The 16,033-nt window shown below is 47.1% G+C and overlaps 1 protein-coding gene across 4 annotated transcripts in view; it reads right to left on the reverse strand.

The window, feature by feature from the left end:
• INPP5K (inositol polyphosphate-5-phosphatase K) overlaps window positions 1-16,033 on the reverse strand; it is a 159,699-nt gene that overhangs the window by 43,590 nt on the left and 100,076 nt on the right. For all 4 annotated transcript variants that reach the window (XM_063956085.1, XM_063956083.1, XM_063956084.1 and 1 more), the window contains 3 exons: window positions 13,895-14,011; window positions 11,416-11,591; window positions 9,666-9,777 (listed from right to left, as the gene is read on the reverse strand). In XM_063956085.1, coding sequence (XP_063812155.1) covers window positions 9,666-9,777; window positions 11,416-11,591; window positions 13,895-14,011 — 405 coding nt within the window. The remainder of the gene's footprint in view (window positions 1-9,665; window positions 9,778-11,415; window positions 11,592-13,894; window positions 14,012-16,033) is intronic.

The following is a 16,033-nucleotide window of genomic DNA, read 5'->3' on the forward strand; positions in this document are numbered from 1 at the left end:
TCCGATCAGGAAAACACATCGGAGCTCTCTGTCGTTTAGTAAAGACTACTTCATCATTTGTCAGAGGCTCCTCAGTTTCTGTAAACTTCAGAGACTGACGCACCGCTCTGATGAGATTATCAATGCCTGGGCTGTCAAAATCGTCACTATCTGACTGCTGGTCTATTTCGCCCTCCTCACCCTGATCCGCAGTGAGGTCTAGCATAGCAGAAACTGGCAAATTATAAGACAAAAGAAACTTATCCTTTCCACCCAAGGTGGACTTGGACTTTTGGTAAGATTGAGAACCCTCTGGTAACTCTAGCGGTCTCATCTTAGACTCAGATCTTGCCGCTTCCCGCTCTTGACGAGTGACGGCCAATTCTGATTGCAATCCAACCAGGACATTTGCAAGCATAGCCCATGGAGGGTCCAGAGATGAAACTGGCTTTAAAACTGGAGTGGAAATTGTATTTGTAGCTGAATTCACAAAACATACTGTACATGTGGTAGATCCATCAGGCAACACACTTTTACAGACATGGCAAGGAAATTGCTTTTTAGTCTTTGCTGGTGCCTTACTCATTATGCAGACAGACAATACAACTACAAACACAGACAATTCGCACGACTCAGTAAATAGAACTAAGGTTCTTGTATATATATATATATATCTGGCAAAGTGCAGTGCATGCCAGTAATATGAAAAACCTGATCCCAAATTCCCCTAACACCCCTGCGCCTTTAGTAGAGATGTAGTATAGGAACTCTTGAAACAGACAGGAAAAAAATCAGGAAGCATGGTTAAATATGCCAAGTTTCCAGTATAACACAAAAAATGCAGATTATCCCCACTAAACTGCAAATATATATATATATATATATATATATATCCTGATACAAGGCTTAATAGCCTACTAAAAACCCCTGCATCACTGTTGCACTTTCTTATGTGCCTCCCCCACCCCCACCCCCGTGCTCCGTGTACTGCTCTCTGTACACGGAGCCGGCTTACATGCCTGTGAAGAGGCCGGCAGGTGGCTAGCAGGAGCCGTGGAGCGCACAGCATAGAGCCATGGAGCGGCCTATGCACGTGTGGCTCCGGGACGGCGGGGCTTGTTAGATGCGGCGGAGCTGGAAGCGGCGGCCAGCGGGAGCCGGAGAGCGCACAGCATAGAGCCGTGGAGCGGCCTATGCACGCACGGCTCCGGGACGGGGGGGGACGGGGATCTCGTTCGATGCGGCGGCGGCTAGCGGGAGCCGGAGAGCGCATAGCATAGAGCCGTGAAGCGGCCTATGCACGCGCGGCTCCGGGTAACGGCGGGGCTTGTCAGCGGTGTCAGTGCTGGAAGCGGCGGCGGGCTCTCCCCCAGAGCCGGCCTTAGCTATAGGCAGGCTAGGCATTTGCCTAGGGCATTCAAGCATGTCTAGGGGCATCCAAGCATGTCCCTGCAGCATCTCATGCTGAGAGGGACAGTCCGCAAACTAACTGTTACTTTCCAAATGTATTCAATCAGTACTTGTATACACTGCTGTTTACATTTGTCAAAAAAAAATGCACACTGTGCCTTAAACTTCCTCTGACATGCTTGAATGCCCCTGACTTGTGAGACCTCAGACAGACAGCAGAAGCCCAGTAAATGCAATTCCTGGACCTGTGACATTTTTACTGACTATATAAGGTTATTACTGGATGGCTTCTTATGAGAACACATGTATTTTGGAAGACTGCTTCACAGAAACCTGACATCACCTATACTGCTTGTGCACATGGGGGAGGGGGACCCTGCCATCCTGTGTGTGTCCCTTATCCCTGTGCAAACCCCAGGTGTCTGCAGGGACATAACATGGGCAGTGTTCTCCCCACACTTTATTTCCTAGTCAGTCCATACCGTAAAATTCCCCTGCCATCTAGCACTGTAACGTGGTCAGTAAGTTGCGTTGTGCTATTTCTATATGAAACATCAGTGCAGCGTGACTTTTGGACACATCAGACTGGAGGGCAGAGCATTTAGCTCCCACAGTATAAAGTAAAGTGCATGCAGTTAACGGGAGTAACAGACACCAGCAAACACACTGAATAGTGAAGAGAATGGACAGTTTCTACATGTTTGATACTGATCTTTTTGTATAACCAGCAAGTGTGGCAGTATCTGTGGCAGTATATGTGTATTATGGGCATTACTAATGTGGGGCATATGTGTAAGGTGCATTACTGTGTGGCATTATGTGTATTATGGGCATTACTAATGTGGGGCATATGTGTAAGGTTCCTTTACTGTGTGGAATTATATGTATTATGGTCATTACTGTGTGGCATTGTGCAGAGTTGAACTGGCCCACAGGGTAACCCCCCGGTGGGCCCCACTACCTGAGCGTTGCAGGTACAGATGCAGAACTAGCGGCGCAGCTAGGGGGCACCAGACAAAATTTTGTCTAGGGCATCAAATTGGCTAGGGCCGGCTCTGCTCTCCCCAATACAGTTCCCCACACAGCGGGGCGGCAGCGTGAGCTGGCCGCCCCAACCCAACATACCTGGACTCCCTGTAGTGAGGGCTATGACGGGGCTTCTTGTTCAAGCTCCGTCTAGCTTCCTGCAGGCAGCCTGCACGTGGTGTGAGGGAGCTCTTTTTAGAGAGGCCCGACACCCACAGTTGCTCTGTAGCAGCTTCCACTATCCCGGACCCACGCCTATTGGAAGGGGGGAAGGGATGTGGAAATCGTTGAAAAAAGAAAATTCCAATGAATGTGGACAAACTCCACAAGCCTTCTAACTGTGTCGAGCACAGAAAAAACACTGAGGTACTCTGGGATATGGAAGGGAGGAGTAGTTTCAAAATTAATTTATTCAGTGCCTTCTTCCTGTGGAAGCCGTCCATATCCCAAGAGTACTCCAGTGGCCCCTAGTGGATGAAAAAGAAAGAGTTTTTTGTGTATCTCCATTCTATTCCGAGTTGGATGAAACCTGGCCGGTTATATCTTTCTGTGAAATAATGCGTTTTGGGGCAGGAGCTGGGTGTTGACAATGCAATCGCACAGGACCCCACAAACCCACACATTAGCCCTATGGATTCTTGCATTAGCATAAGGTAGGAAATCTGGCTTCCGTAGCTGTCGCAACTGTAGCCACTTTGCGTGCGACTCAAGATCGCCCATAAATGTACAGGAAGATTTTGTAATCCATAGCAACCACATGATTACTTCCTTTTTCTAAACTTTGTTATGAAAATAACACTTAGGATGTGATCGCTTGCTACGGAATACTGTGTGTATTTTAAACCATTATCTTTGCATGTTTTCAGAACTGTTCATTATAGTATTTAAAACAAACCCTTATAATGACTACATTTGTGAGGAGAACATATGAAAAATGCTGCTGGTCCGTAGTCCTTGGAGCTGGCCCAATATGAAGTAAACTTTCCAAGGTTTGGAAATCATTATTCTTATTAAATTGTTTTACACATACTAAAAATAAGAATTTACTCACCGGTAATTCTATTTCTCGTAGTCCGTAGTGGATGCTGGGGACTCCGTCAGGACCATGGGGACTAGCGGCTCCGCAGGAGACAGGGCACAAAATTTAAAAGTTTGACCACTAGGTGGTGTGCACTGGCTCCTCCCCCTATGACCCTCCTCCAAGCCTCAGTTAGGATACTGTGCCCGGACGAGCGTACACAATAAGGAAGGATTTTGAATCCCGGGTAAGACTCATACCAGCCACACCAATCACACCGTACAACTTGTGATCTGAACCCAGTTAACAGTATGATAAACGTAGGAGCCTCTGAAAAGATGGCTCACAACAATAAACAACCCGATTTTTTTGTAACAGTAACTATGTACAAGTATTGCAGACAATCCGCACTTGGGATGGGCGCCCAGCATCCACTATGGACTACGAGAAATAGAATTACCGGTGAGTAAATTCTTATTTTCTCTGACGTCCTAGTGGATGCTGGGGACTCCGTCAGGACCATGGGGATTATACCAAAGCTCCCAAACGGGCGGGAGAGTGCGGATGACTCTGCAGCACCGAATGAGAGAACTCCAGGTCCTCCTTAGCCAGGGTATCAAATTTGTAGAATTTTACAAACGTGTTCTCCCCTGACCACGTAGCTGCTCGGCAGAGTTGTAATGCCGAGACCCCTCGGGCAGCCGCCCAAGATGAGCCCACCTTCCTTGTGGAGTGGGCATTGACAGATTTAGGCTGTGGCAGGCCTGCCACAGAATGTGCCAGTTGAATTGTGCTACAAATCCAACGAGCAATCGTCTGCTTAGAAGCAGGAGCACCCAGCTTGTTGGGTGCATACAGTATAAACAGCGAGTCAGATTTTCTGACTCCAGCCGTCCTTGAAATATATATTTTCAATGCTCTGACAACGTCCAGCAACTTGGAATCCTCCAAATCGCTAGTAGCCGCAGGCACCACAATAGGCTGGTTCAGGTGAAGCGCTGATACCACCTTAGGAAGAAACTGAGGACGCGTCCTCAATTCTGCCCTGTCCGAATGGAAAATCAGATATGGGCTTTTATACGATAAAGCCGCCAATTCCGACACTCTCCTGGCTGAAGCCAGGGCCAGTAGCATGGTTACTTTCCATGTAAGATATTTCAAATCCACCGATTTGAGTGGCTCAAACCAATGGGATTTGAGAAAATCCAAAACTACATTGAGATCCCACGGTGCCACTGGGGGCACAACCGGGGGCTGTATATGTAGTACTCCTTTTACAAAAGTCTGGACTTAAGGAACTGAAGCCAATTCTTTTTGGAAGAAAATCGACAGGGCCGAAATTTGAACCTTAATGGACCCTAATTTGAGGCCCATAGACAATCCTGTTTGCAGGAAATGTAGGAATCGACCCAGTTGAAATTCCTCCGTCGGGGCCCTCCTGGCCTCACACCACGCAACATATTTTCTCCAAATGCGGTGATAATGTTGTGCAGTCACCTCCTTCCTGGCTTTGACCAGGGTAGGGATGACCTCTTCCGGAATGCCTTTTTCCCTTAGGATCCGGCGTTCAACCGCCATGCCGTCAAACGCAGCCGCGGTAAGTCTTGGAATAGACACGGTCCCTGCTGAAGCAGATCCCTTCTTAGAGGTAGAGGCCACGGATCTTCCGTGAGCATCTCCTGAAGTTCCGGGTACCAAGTCCTTCTTGGCCAGTCCGGAGCCACTAGTATCGTTCTTACTCCCCTTTGCCGTATAATTCTCAGTACCTTGGGTATGAGAGGCAGAGGAGGGAACACATACACTGACTGGTACACCCATGGTGTTACCAGAGCGTCCACAGCTATTGCCTGAGGGTCTCTTGACCTGGCGCAATACCTGTCCAGTTTTTTGTTGAGGCGGGACGCCATCATGTCCACCATTGGTCTTTCCCAATGGACCACAATCATGTGGAAGACTTCTGGATGAAGTCCCCACTCTCCCGGGTGAAGATCGTGTCTGCTGAGGAAGTCTGCTTCCCAGTTGTCCACTCCCGGGATGAACACTGCTGACAGTGCTATCACATGATTTTCTGCCCAGCGAAGAATCCTTGCAGCTTCTGCCATTGCCCTCCTGCTTCTTGTGCCGCCCTGTCTGTTTACGTGGGCGACTGCCGTGATGTTGTCCGACTGGATTAACACCGGCTGACCCTGAAGCAGAGGTTTTGCCAGGCTTAGAGCATTGTAGATTGCTCTTAGTTCCAGTATATTTATGTGAAGAGACGTTTCCAGCCTTGACCACACTCCCTGGAAGTTTCTTCCCTGTGTGACCGCTCCCCAGCCTCTCAGGCTGGCATCCGTGGTCACTAGGACCCAGTTCTGTATGCCGAATCTGCGGCCCTCTAACAGATGAGCACTCTGCAACCACCATAGCAGAGACACCCTTGTCCTTGTCGACAATTTTATCCGCTGATGCATCTGCAGATGCGATCCGGACCATTTGTCCAGCAGATCCCACTGAAAAATTCGTGCATGGAATCTGCCGAATGGAATCGCTTCGTAAGAAGCCACCATTTTTCCCAGGACTCTTGTGCATTGATGCACAGACACTCTCCCTGGTTTTAGGAGGTTCCTGCCGAGTTCGGATAACTCCCTGGCTTTCTCCTCCGGAAGAAATACCTTTTTCTGAACAGTGTCCAGAATCATCCCTAGGAACAGCAGACGTGTCGTCGGGATCAGTTGGGATTTTGGAAAATTCAGAATCCACCCGTGCTGTTGGAGCACTACTTGGGTTAGTGCTACTCCGACCTCCAGCTGTTCTCTGGATCTTGCCCTTATCAGGAGATCGTCCAAGTAAGGGATAATTAATACGCCTTTTCTTCGAAGAAGGATCATCATTTCGGCCATTACCTTGGTAAAGACCCGGGGTGCCGTGGACAATCCAAACGGCAGCGTCTGAAACTGATAATGACAGTTTTGTACCACGAACCTGAGGTACCCTTGGTGTGAAGGGCAAATTGGGACATGAAGGTAAGCATCCTTGATGTCCAAGGACACCATAAAGTCCCCTTCTTCCAGATTCGCTATCACTGCTCTGAGTGACTCCATCTTGAACTTGAATTTTTGTATGTACAGGTTCAGAGATTTCAGATTTAGAATAGGTCTTACCGAGCCGTCCGGCTTCGGTACCACAAATAGCGTGGAGTAATACCCCTTTCCCTGTTGTAGAAGGGGTACCTTGACTATCACCTGCTGAGAATACAGCTTGTGAATGGCTTCCAATACCGTCGCCCTGTCGGAGGGTGACGTTGGCAAAGCAGACTTTAGGAACCGGCGAGGGGGAGACTTCTCGAATTCCAACCTGTAACCCTGAGATACTACCTGCAGGATCCAGGGGTCCACCTGAGAGTGAGCCCACTGTGCGCTGAAATTCTTGAGGCGACCCCCCACCGCCCCTGAGTCCGCTTGTAAGGTCCCAGCGTCATGCTGAGGCCTTTGCAGAAGCCGGGGAGGACTTCTGCTCCTGGGAAGGAGCTGCTTGCTGCAGTCTCTTACCCTTTCCTTTGCCTCGGGGCAAATATGAATGTCCTTTTGCTCGCTTGTTCTTATAGGAACGAAAGGACTGCGGCTGAAAAGACTGCGTCTTTTTCTGCTGGGAGGTGACCTGAGGTAAAAAGGTGGATTTCCCGGCTGTTGCCGTGGCCACCAGATCCGACCCCAAATAATTCCTCCCCCTTATACGGCAATACTTCCATATGCCGTTTGGAATCCGCATCACCTGACCACTGTCGCGTCCATAAACTTCTTCTGGCAGATATGGACATCGCACTTACTCTTGATGCCAGAGTGCAAATATCTCTCTGTGCATCTCGCATATATAGAAATGCATCCTTTAAATGCTCTATAGTCAGTAAAATACTGTCCCTATCCAGGGTATCAATATTTTCAGTCAGTGACTCCGACCAAGCCACCCCAGCACTGCACATCCAGGCTGAGGCGATTGCTGGTTGCTGTATAACACCCGTATGTGTGTATATACTTTTTAGTGTATTCTCCAGCCTCCTATCAGCTGGATCCTTGAGGGCGGCCGTCTCTGGCGACGGTAACGCCACTTGCTTTGATAAGCGTGTGAGCGCCTTATCTACCCTAGGGGGTGTTTCCCAGCGCGCCCTAACCTCTGGCGGGAAAGGGTACAATGCCAATAACTTCTTTGAAATTAGCAGTTTTCTATCGGGGGTAACCCACGCTTCATCACACACTTCATTCAATTCCTCTGATTCAGGAAAAACTACCGGTAGTTTTTTCACACCCCACATAATACCCCTTTTTGTGGTACTTGCAGTATCAGAGATATGCAAAACCTCCTTCATTGCCGTGATCATATAACGTGTGGCCCTACTGGAAAATACGTTTGTTTCTTCACCGTCGACACTGGATTCGGTGTCCGTGTCTGGGTCTGTGTCGACCGACTGAGGTAAAGGGCGTTTTACAGCCCCTGACGGTGTTTGAGACGCCTGGACAGGTACTAACTGGTTTGCCGGCCGTCTCATGTCGTCCACCGACCTTTGCAGCGTGCTGACAGTATCACGTAATTCCATAAATAAAGCCATCCATTCTGGTGTCGACTCCCTAGGGGGTGACATCACCATTACAGGCAATTGCTCCGCCTCCACACCAACATCGTCCTCATACATGTCGACACACGCGTACCGACACACAGCAGACACACAGGGAATGCTCTGATAGAAGACAGGACCCCACTAGCCCTTTGGGGAGACAGAGGGAGAGTTTGCCAGCACACACCCAAGCGCTATAAATATATAGGGACAACCTTAAATAAGTGTGTTCCCCTTATAGCAGCTCAAATATTGTTAATATCGCCAAATAAGTGCCCCCCCTCTCTGTTTTTACCCTGTTTCTGTAGTGCAGTGCAGGGGAGAGCCTGGGAGCCTTCCTAGCAGCGGAGCTGTGTAGGAAAATGGCGCTGTGTGCTGAGGAGAATAGGCCCCGCCCCCTTTTCGGCGGGCTTCTTCTCCCGGTTTTTCTGAAAACCTGGCAGGGGTTAAATACATCCATATAGCCCCAGGGGCTATATGTGATGTATTTTAGCCAGAATAGGTATTTCTCATTGCTGCCCAGGGCGCCCCCCCCAGCGCCCTGCACCCTCAGTGACCGTTGGTGTGAAGTGTGCCGAGAGCAATGGCGCACAGCTGCAGTGCTGTGCGCTACCTCATGAAGACTGAGAAGTCTTCAGCCGCCGGTTTCTGGACCTCTTCTCTTTTCGGCATCTGCAAGGGGGTCGGCGGCGCGGCTCCGGTGACCCATCCAGGCTGTACCTGTGATCGTCCCTCTGGAGCTAGTGTCCAGTAGCCTAAGAAGCCAATCCATCCTGCACGCAGGTGAGTTCACTTCTTCTCCCCTAAGTCCCTCGTTGCAGTGAGCCTGTTGCCAGCAGGACTCACTGAAAATAAAAAACCTAATAAAACTTTTTCTAAGCAGCTCTTTAGGAGAGCCACCTAGATTGCACCCTGCTCGGACGGGCACAAAAACCTAACTAAGGCTTGGAGGAGGGTCCTAGGGGGAGGAGCCAGTGCACACCACCTAGTGGTCAAACTTTTTAATTTTGTGCCCTGTCTCCTGCGGAGCCGCTAGTCCCCATGGTCCTGACGGAGTCCCCAGCATCCACTAGGACGTCAGAGAAACTTATTTTTAATAATGTATTTTAAGTAAGACTAAAGGTGGGTACACACTTAGCGATATAGTGAACTATATCGCTCATTTTCCCACTCTGAGCGTGTATGCCAGTGCCGGTGAACGATGCGCGGTCCTGCGGATTGTTAACAACCCTCGGTGTCGGACGTGCATGTAGCTCAATTTGGACTCATCATCCAAAGCTGCATGCTCCAGCCGGCCGTGGCATGATGTCACTGTTCGGTATCATTAGTGATATCGCACAGTGTGTATGCCCGCCGTCGGTCAGCCCGGGAGAGAAACACTAGGCGATGTTGCTCACCGAGCACATTGCCTAGTGTGTACCCACCTTACCATACAAGGGATGCGTCTGAAAATAGTTTTGCAAAGCAAAAAAGAGGATGGAAACATGGAAGAAGTGGTGTGCGGTCCTCTTTCCTCAACAAGAACAAAGACTGCATGGTCACTAATACCTGTAGACAGCTTAGAACATTCCAATGTAGAGCAATCAATGCATGCTCAGCGGACAAGAGGTCACATGACTGCATGATGTTGAACTGGCTTACCTGGTCCTTTTCCCAGAGCAGATTATACCTGTTGCTATTTACAACCTCTCTTATGAAGTGGATCCCAAAGTCTGAAATCCGAAAGTTCAGGTCCCCAAACCAGAACACGAGACTGGCAGAAGAGAAGACAAGAATGTAATCATGGATTTCACAAAGAATATGATTAAACAGCATTGTCTCTAAAAACACATGGACAATTACTAATCAAAGTATTAAGCAAATTACTATAAGTGGATAATTAAATGTGGGGGTAAAAACAACTAAAATATTACATTTAATGTAACTGCATGTTTCAGGTTAGAAATTTGCTGATTATATTATATATCTTATAATACTTTGATCCGGACCCACATGCATCAGCTGCCTATTTTTTTAAAATCAGGTGTTTTATATTCAAATTTTTAGTAAACAATACAGAACAAAACAACAAACAAGTCGTCATCAGCAACGTACGCAGAACACAAATGCAAACAGAGCATTGCAGTTAGAAACCTACTACAGGTGCGCAGAGAAATAGTAACACAAACAACTCACCCGTCAAGAAAAACAACAAATGTGAAAATACAATGTAGAGAAAACTATCGGACAAATGAGCTGTTAACAAGGTGTTGAAAGCTGGCAAGGATACACAACACCACAACCTGAACACTGTAATAATACAGATAGTCTGGGAGTCCATCAATGAGCCCTCTCCCCTACCCAGCATGGAAAGACACCATCTATCTCACTTAGCATGTGTCAGAAGGATTAGGTGCAAACCAAGAACTTGCCACAATAACCTTAGCCATGGTGGTAGGGCATAAAGTTTAGTGGTAAGGCACCAGGGAATGTGTCTCCTCTAAATCTAAACCAAATAGACAAATTCTAGGTGATAATGGAGGAAGAGAGGGGGCTGTAGATAGAATACCACCCCAAATTTTGATCCAGAAGGGGACACCATACAGATGGAGCCCTCTTCATCTTTACCTTTAATAGGATTAATTGAGCCAGGGCAGTCGGAACTTAATCCCCTGCTGTATTGTTCTCTCTGTATTGTATTGCAGCTGAGAACAATAGATGAAGGGCTTATGCTAATAAACCATGGTGCACCTAGGTGCAGCAGAGAAGCCAAGATGAGCGTGGCTCCACCTGTAGGACAATCCCACAACAGGTGCCAAAAGCCTCAGTCTTCCACACCACATTTCAGGCAAGCAGCATTGGACTGCAGGTCAGCATGTTGTAAAGATAAATGGTGTACGATATACCCTGTGGAGGACGTAAAGACCTGCTGGTATCTAAAACAGGGAGTGGTATATTTACTAGAACCCAAGATCTGTCAGCTGCTTATTATTATAGCACCATATACACTTTTTTTCTAGTTAATATTGTGTACTGTAATCCCCACATACTGCAAGTTTATCTCTGAATTAGCCTGGCACATATAATTCTGGGTTTGCAGAACTGCAAAACTAATTTAAATAAAAAGACAAACAGCACCAAAGTGCTGTAATATACAAATGAGGGGCACAGAATAATTTGTGCACTTGTCAGAGTCGTCTGTACTTTGGGGTGAGGCTTTACTGAGATGCCCCTTTCAGTCTCAGACTGTACAAATGGAAAAGCTTTCAGAAACCATCTGCATAAACAGGCATAAATAGCATTTAATGGATGTGCATAGCAGAAAACTAGGCCCAATGTGCCGTGCTTACTGATAGCACACACAAACAGCAGCAGCCATGTTTTCCAGCCAGTTTACTTTGTAGATACTTACTCATGGTCCAAAATGCTACCCACACTTTCCCCATCAAACTGCTGTGCCTCCAGCATCCTCTCAAAGTCATCCAGCCTCTGGTCGGTGTTCTCCATGTGCGCAGGCAAGTGGCAGTTCATGAAGCACAGCATGTGTCCGTATACAGACATGCGCAGCGTCACCCCTCCTTTGTTGCCCTGCGACACATATGCAGAACATCAACCCCGGAAACACCAACAATTATTAGTAGGGTGTCGCAAAGCTATGTAGCACAGAGCAGCAGCTATAGCACATCATATAAATATATATATATAGTGTGTGTGTGTGTGTGTGTGGTTTTTTGTTGTTGCACTGTGCATGTGCAATGTTGTTCAAATCAGAACTGCAACCCCCATGTGGCTGGCGAAGTGACTCCCATCTGTAAAATCTGCAACCATGGCTATACAGCTTGGTCTATGTTAAAAACATGTTTAAATTGGGTTGGGTCACCACATTGCCGGCGGGGGGCGAGCACAACAAAGCCCATTTGCGAGTGGGTATAGTTCCTGTTAGTCGGCAAGGGATTTCAGCGTCGATATAGTGACCGTCGGTCGGTCACATAACCGTATCCTGTTTAAATGGTGGTTCAGGTGGATTAAGGGGCATTTGGAAGTACTGTGTTTCATGGGGACTGTGTAGTAAGTACGCCATCCACGGCTGCCCACTAGCCCCACTCCTTCTCTGACATCTGACATTCCTCACAGCATGCATGTTCACCGAATAATGCAAACCGTCGATCAAAGTAAAACGCTGATGGTCCGGTGTGTATCAGTCAGATCTACGTGGTACTGGGCAGCAGTGGCTCTGCTCAAGGTTTGCTTGAACCATGCAGCAACTAATCTGAAATAAGTCATCTACAAATACTATGCTCAGCACAATATGGGCTTAGGTATAATTTATGAAACTACATCTTCCAGTGGACCCTGGGTACCAAAATATTCTGATACTAATAGTTCCACAAGCAACAGGATACTATTGCACAAAAAGGCATGTCGGTGCTTGCAGGTATACAAGTGCCAGCATGTCCAGTCAACAGCCGTCAGGCTTGCTGAAACTTCTAGGTCCACAGTAGCGCTTACTGATTACCAAGTGCCTGCAGTGCCATACAAGGGGTAAACTTAAAAACGTATTTACTGATAGTTTTGTTGGGACCCTACTCTGAGCGTTAGGACACTGCAATCACCCCCATTTTGAGTCATCTCTTTTAGGGATAGACTATTCCACCCAGGGTAATCCTACGCAATGCGCCCAAGATGGCTGCCTCGCCTTGTACCTTGTAAGGCTGGAATACACAACCCATGGAAGTTATTACCCAAAATGCCTACACCAATCCTGCATTATTCTAACTCTATGCGTTCTAGGTTTTCATTTGTATGTCTGTGTGGCTCGTGTACTGATGTATTAAGCTTCTGTATTATGTGCATTGTTTTTGATGTCTGTAAAGCGCCTCAAATCCTGTTTGGAGCAAGAGCGCTATATAAATAAAATTATTATTATTATTATTATTACTACTCTGACAGTCCCCGCACCAGGTGTACTAGATCTGCTTCCCTATGGATTGCAAGCTTGCAAGCAGGGCCTTCCTACCTTTGTCTGTTATTACCCAGATTTATTCTATTACTGTTGTTCCAATTGTAAAGTGCAATGGAATATGCTGCGCTATATAAGAAACTGTTAATAAATAAAATAAATAAGAGCCACAGGGGTATGGCATGATTTTTGTGGACCTGATTTTCTGTAGGTAATTCTGCACTGTACCGAGCGGGCGGGTCTGGTTTCACATTATGACACTGGCAACCTGCGCTGTGATATCGTAGAACAAGGCCAGAGTGGCATATCCTGGTATTGGTTGTTGCTCTTGCAGGAGAATCCTGTGCATGTTGTTCCCATGCTTTACCAGAAACCAGCCCAAGCTACAGCACTGGAGCTGGTTACCGATGGTGGGTGGCAGAGCAAATCATTAATTCATTCTTTTCTTTTCACACCATATAGTTATGGCCATAATTATCATATTTGATGATAATGATGACTTCACTATCTTTACGCCAGCTGATTCTCGATACTCGCAAGGAGCCTAGTTCATGTTTAACAGTAATGCCTACGCAGCTGCGATTTTCTAGGCTAAGGGCTTGCTATGTTAAGCTGCCATCCGGAAAAGGATAGAGACGCTAACTGGAGCCAGCCACCTGATACTTATTCCAGTGTCATCTGCTGATGTAACTATGTTTATTTACCCTGTACTTGTCCTATACTGTCATCAACTGTAAGTTGCTGTTTTCCTGTTTAATTATTTATGTAAGCTGTAATTGGGCGCTGCGGAACCCTTGTGGTGCCATATAAATAAAGAATAATAATAATAATAATAATAATCGCAAAGTCCTCAGCACCTGTGTGCACCTGCACATAATGCTTCCCAAATACCAAAGGTGCTATAGGCCTTTTTTATCTGTACAGCACTTACCCAGTAGCCGTAGAGTCCAGTGCGGATGTAGTTGGTACGAATGTCCTGTATGAAGGGAATATGCTTGTGCTTTATAAAAGTTAATAGGAGGAGTCCTTGCATTCGTATTGATGAAAGCTGAGAGACAATACAGTTAAGCATTAGAGAGAGCGACAGAGTGAAGGTCATTTACAATACACAGAATGTGTTTATACATGTGGAACTGCTCTTACTTTTGTAAAATAATAGGCGTGCACTCGTTTCCATATTCATTTTATAAACATTTATAAACACCTGTGGTGCCACACGTCGCAAGTGCCTGTGACGGAGACTCCTGACCTCTTCCCATCCCCTAAACGGTGGCAACACGCCTCCGTTTTCATAAACAGACGTGATCGACACCCCTTCCTGGCCCCACAGACGACGTCAGCTGACGTTCAATCACTGATAGTCTGCTGCCGCTCTGCATCCTATGTAGCAAGGGCCCATTCGCGCTTGAGCAGAACAGATTCTGTGCATATACTCAAATTACAAACAATCGGTACTTTGCAACAGCGGCCGCAGCTCCGACCGGACCTAAATTAGACTGATAATGTGCAGTAACAATGTCATCACACAGTAACTGCTAGAGTCTCATTAGATTCTACGCCCTCACGCATTTATGTGCACTGGTGTTCTCCTACACAATCTCCACTGCTTTCAACTAATTAGAATATCCTCTTCAATAAAAAAAAAATCTTCTTTGTAGGCAAAAAGTAGATTTATGGTAAGGCTTACCATGGTTAAATCTCTTTCTGCGAGGTACACTGGATTCTACAGGGAATACATTGGGTGTAGAGATGGATCTTGATTCGAGGCACCAACAGACTAAAGCTTTTGACTGTTCCCAGGATGCACTGCACCGCCTCCTCTATATCCCCGCCTCCAGGCACTGGAGCTCAGTTTTGTTAACCAGTCCAATGCACTAGCAGGTAAAAGAGACGACAATAGTTAGTAGCCACAGATAACCACATTCTCACGACAGGAGAAGGTACCAGCGGCTAATGTCATAAAAACCCAAAGAAGCTAAGTGCGTCAGGGTGGGCGCCCTGTGGAATCCAGTGTACCTCGCAGAAAGAGATTTAACCATGGTATGTCTTACCATAAATCTCCTTTTCTGCAGCGGGGTACACTGGGATTCAACAGGGAATACATCGGGGATGTCCTAAAGCTGTTCCTCATGGGAGGGGACGCAGTGTAGCGGGCACAAGAACCCAGCGTCCAAAGGAAGCACCCTGGGAGGCGGAAGTATTATGAACGTGTTCACTGAGGACCACGTAGCCGCCTTGCACAATTGTTCTGGGGACACGCTCCACGTTTGTGAAAACCAAAAAGGACAAAAAGAGAGTCAGACCTTCTGATGGAGGCAGTCCTCTCCACATAGCTACGGAGAGCCGGTACCACATCCAAAGACCGCTCCTTGGAGGACAAACCAGGAGAGATAAAGGCCTTAACCACAATCTCCTGATTAAGATGGAAAGATGACACCACCTTAGGTAGATAACCAGGGCGAGTTCTAAGAACTGCACGGTCACGGTGAAAAATCAAAAAAGGTGAACGACAGGACAAAGCACCTAAGTCTGACACCCTCCTAGCAGAGGCAATAGCCAACAGAAAAACGACCTTAAGCTTAAAACAGTTAAGGTCAATAGACTCAAGAGGTTCAAATGGAGACTCTTGCAGGGCATTAAGAACTACCAACAGATCCCATGGAGCCACAGGAGGGACATAGGGAGACTGAATCCGTAAAACACCCTGAGTGAAAGTATGAACGTCAGGAAGAGATGCAATTTTTCTCTGAAACCACACCGACAAGGCAGATATATGAACCTTGAAGGAGGCCAAGCGAAGGCCTAAATCCAGGGCTTGTTGCAGAAAAGCCAAAAATCTGGCAGTGCTGAACTTGTACACATCTTAATTCTTATTAGCACACCAGGTGAAGTAAGAATTCCAGACCCTATAATAAATCTGAGCCGAAGCCGGTTTACGGGATTTCAACATAGTTTGAACGACCGCCTCTGAGAATCCTTTGGCCCTCAGGAGTAAAGCTTCAAGAGCCACGCCGTCAAAGCCAGTCTGGCCAGGTCCGGGTAGACACAAGGGCCCTGAACGAGGAGGTCT

Source organism: Pseudophryne corroboree, chromosome 2 (genome assembly GCF_028390025.1).
Source record: "Pseudophryne corroboree isolate aPseCor3 chromosome 2, aPseCor3.hap2, whole genome shotgun sequence".
Taxonomy (NCBI): domain Eukaryota; kingdom Metazoa; phylum Chordata; class Amphibia; order Anura; family Myobatrachidae; genus Pseudophryne; species Pseudophryne corroboree.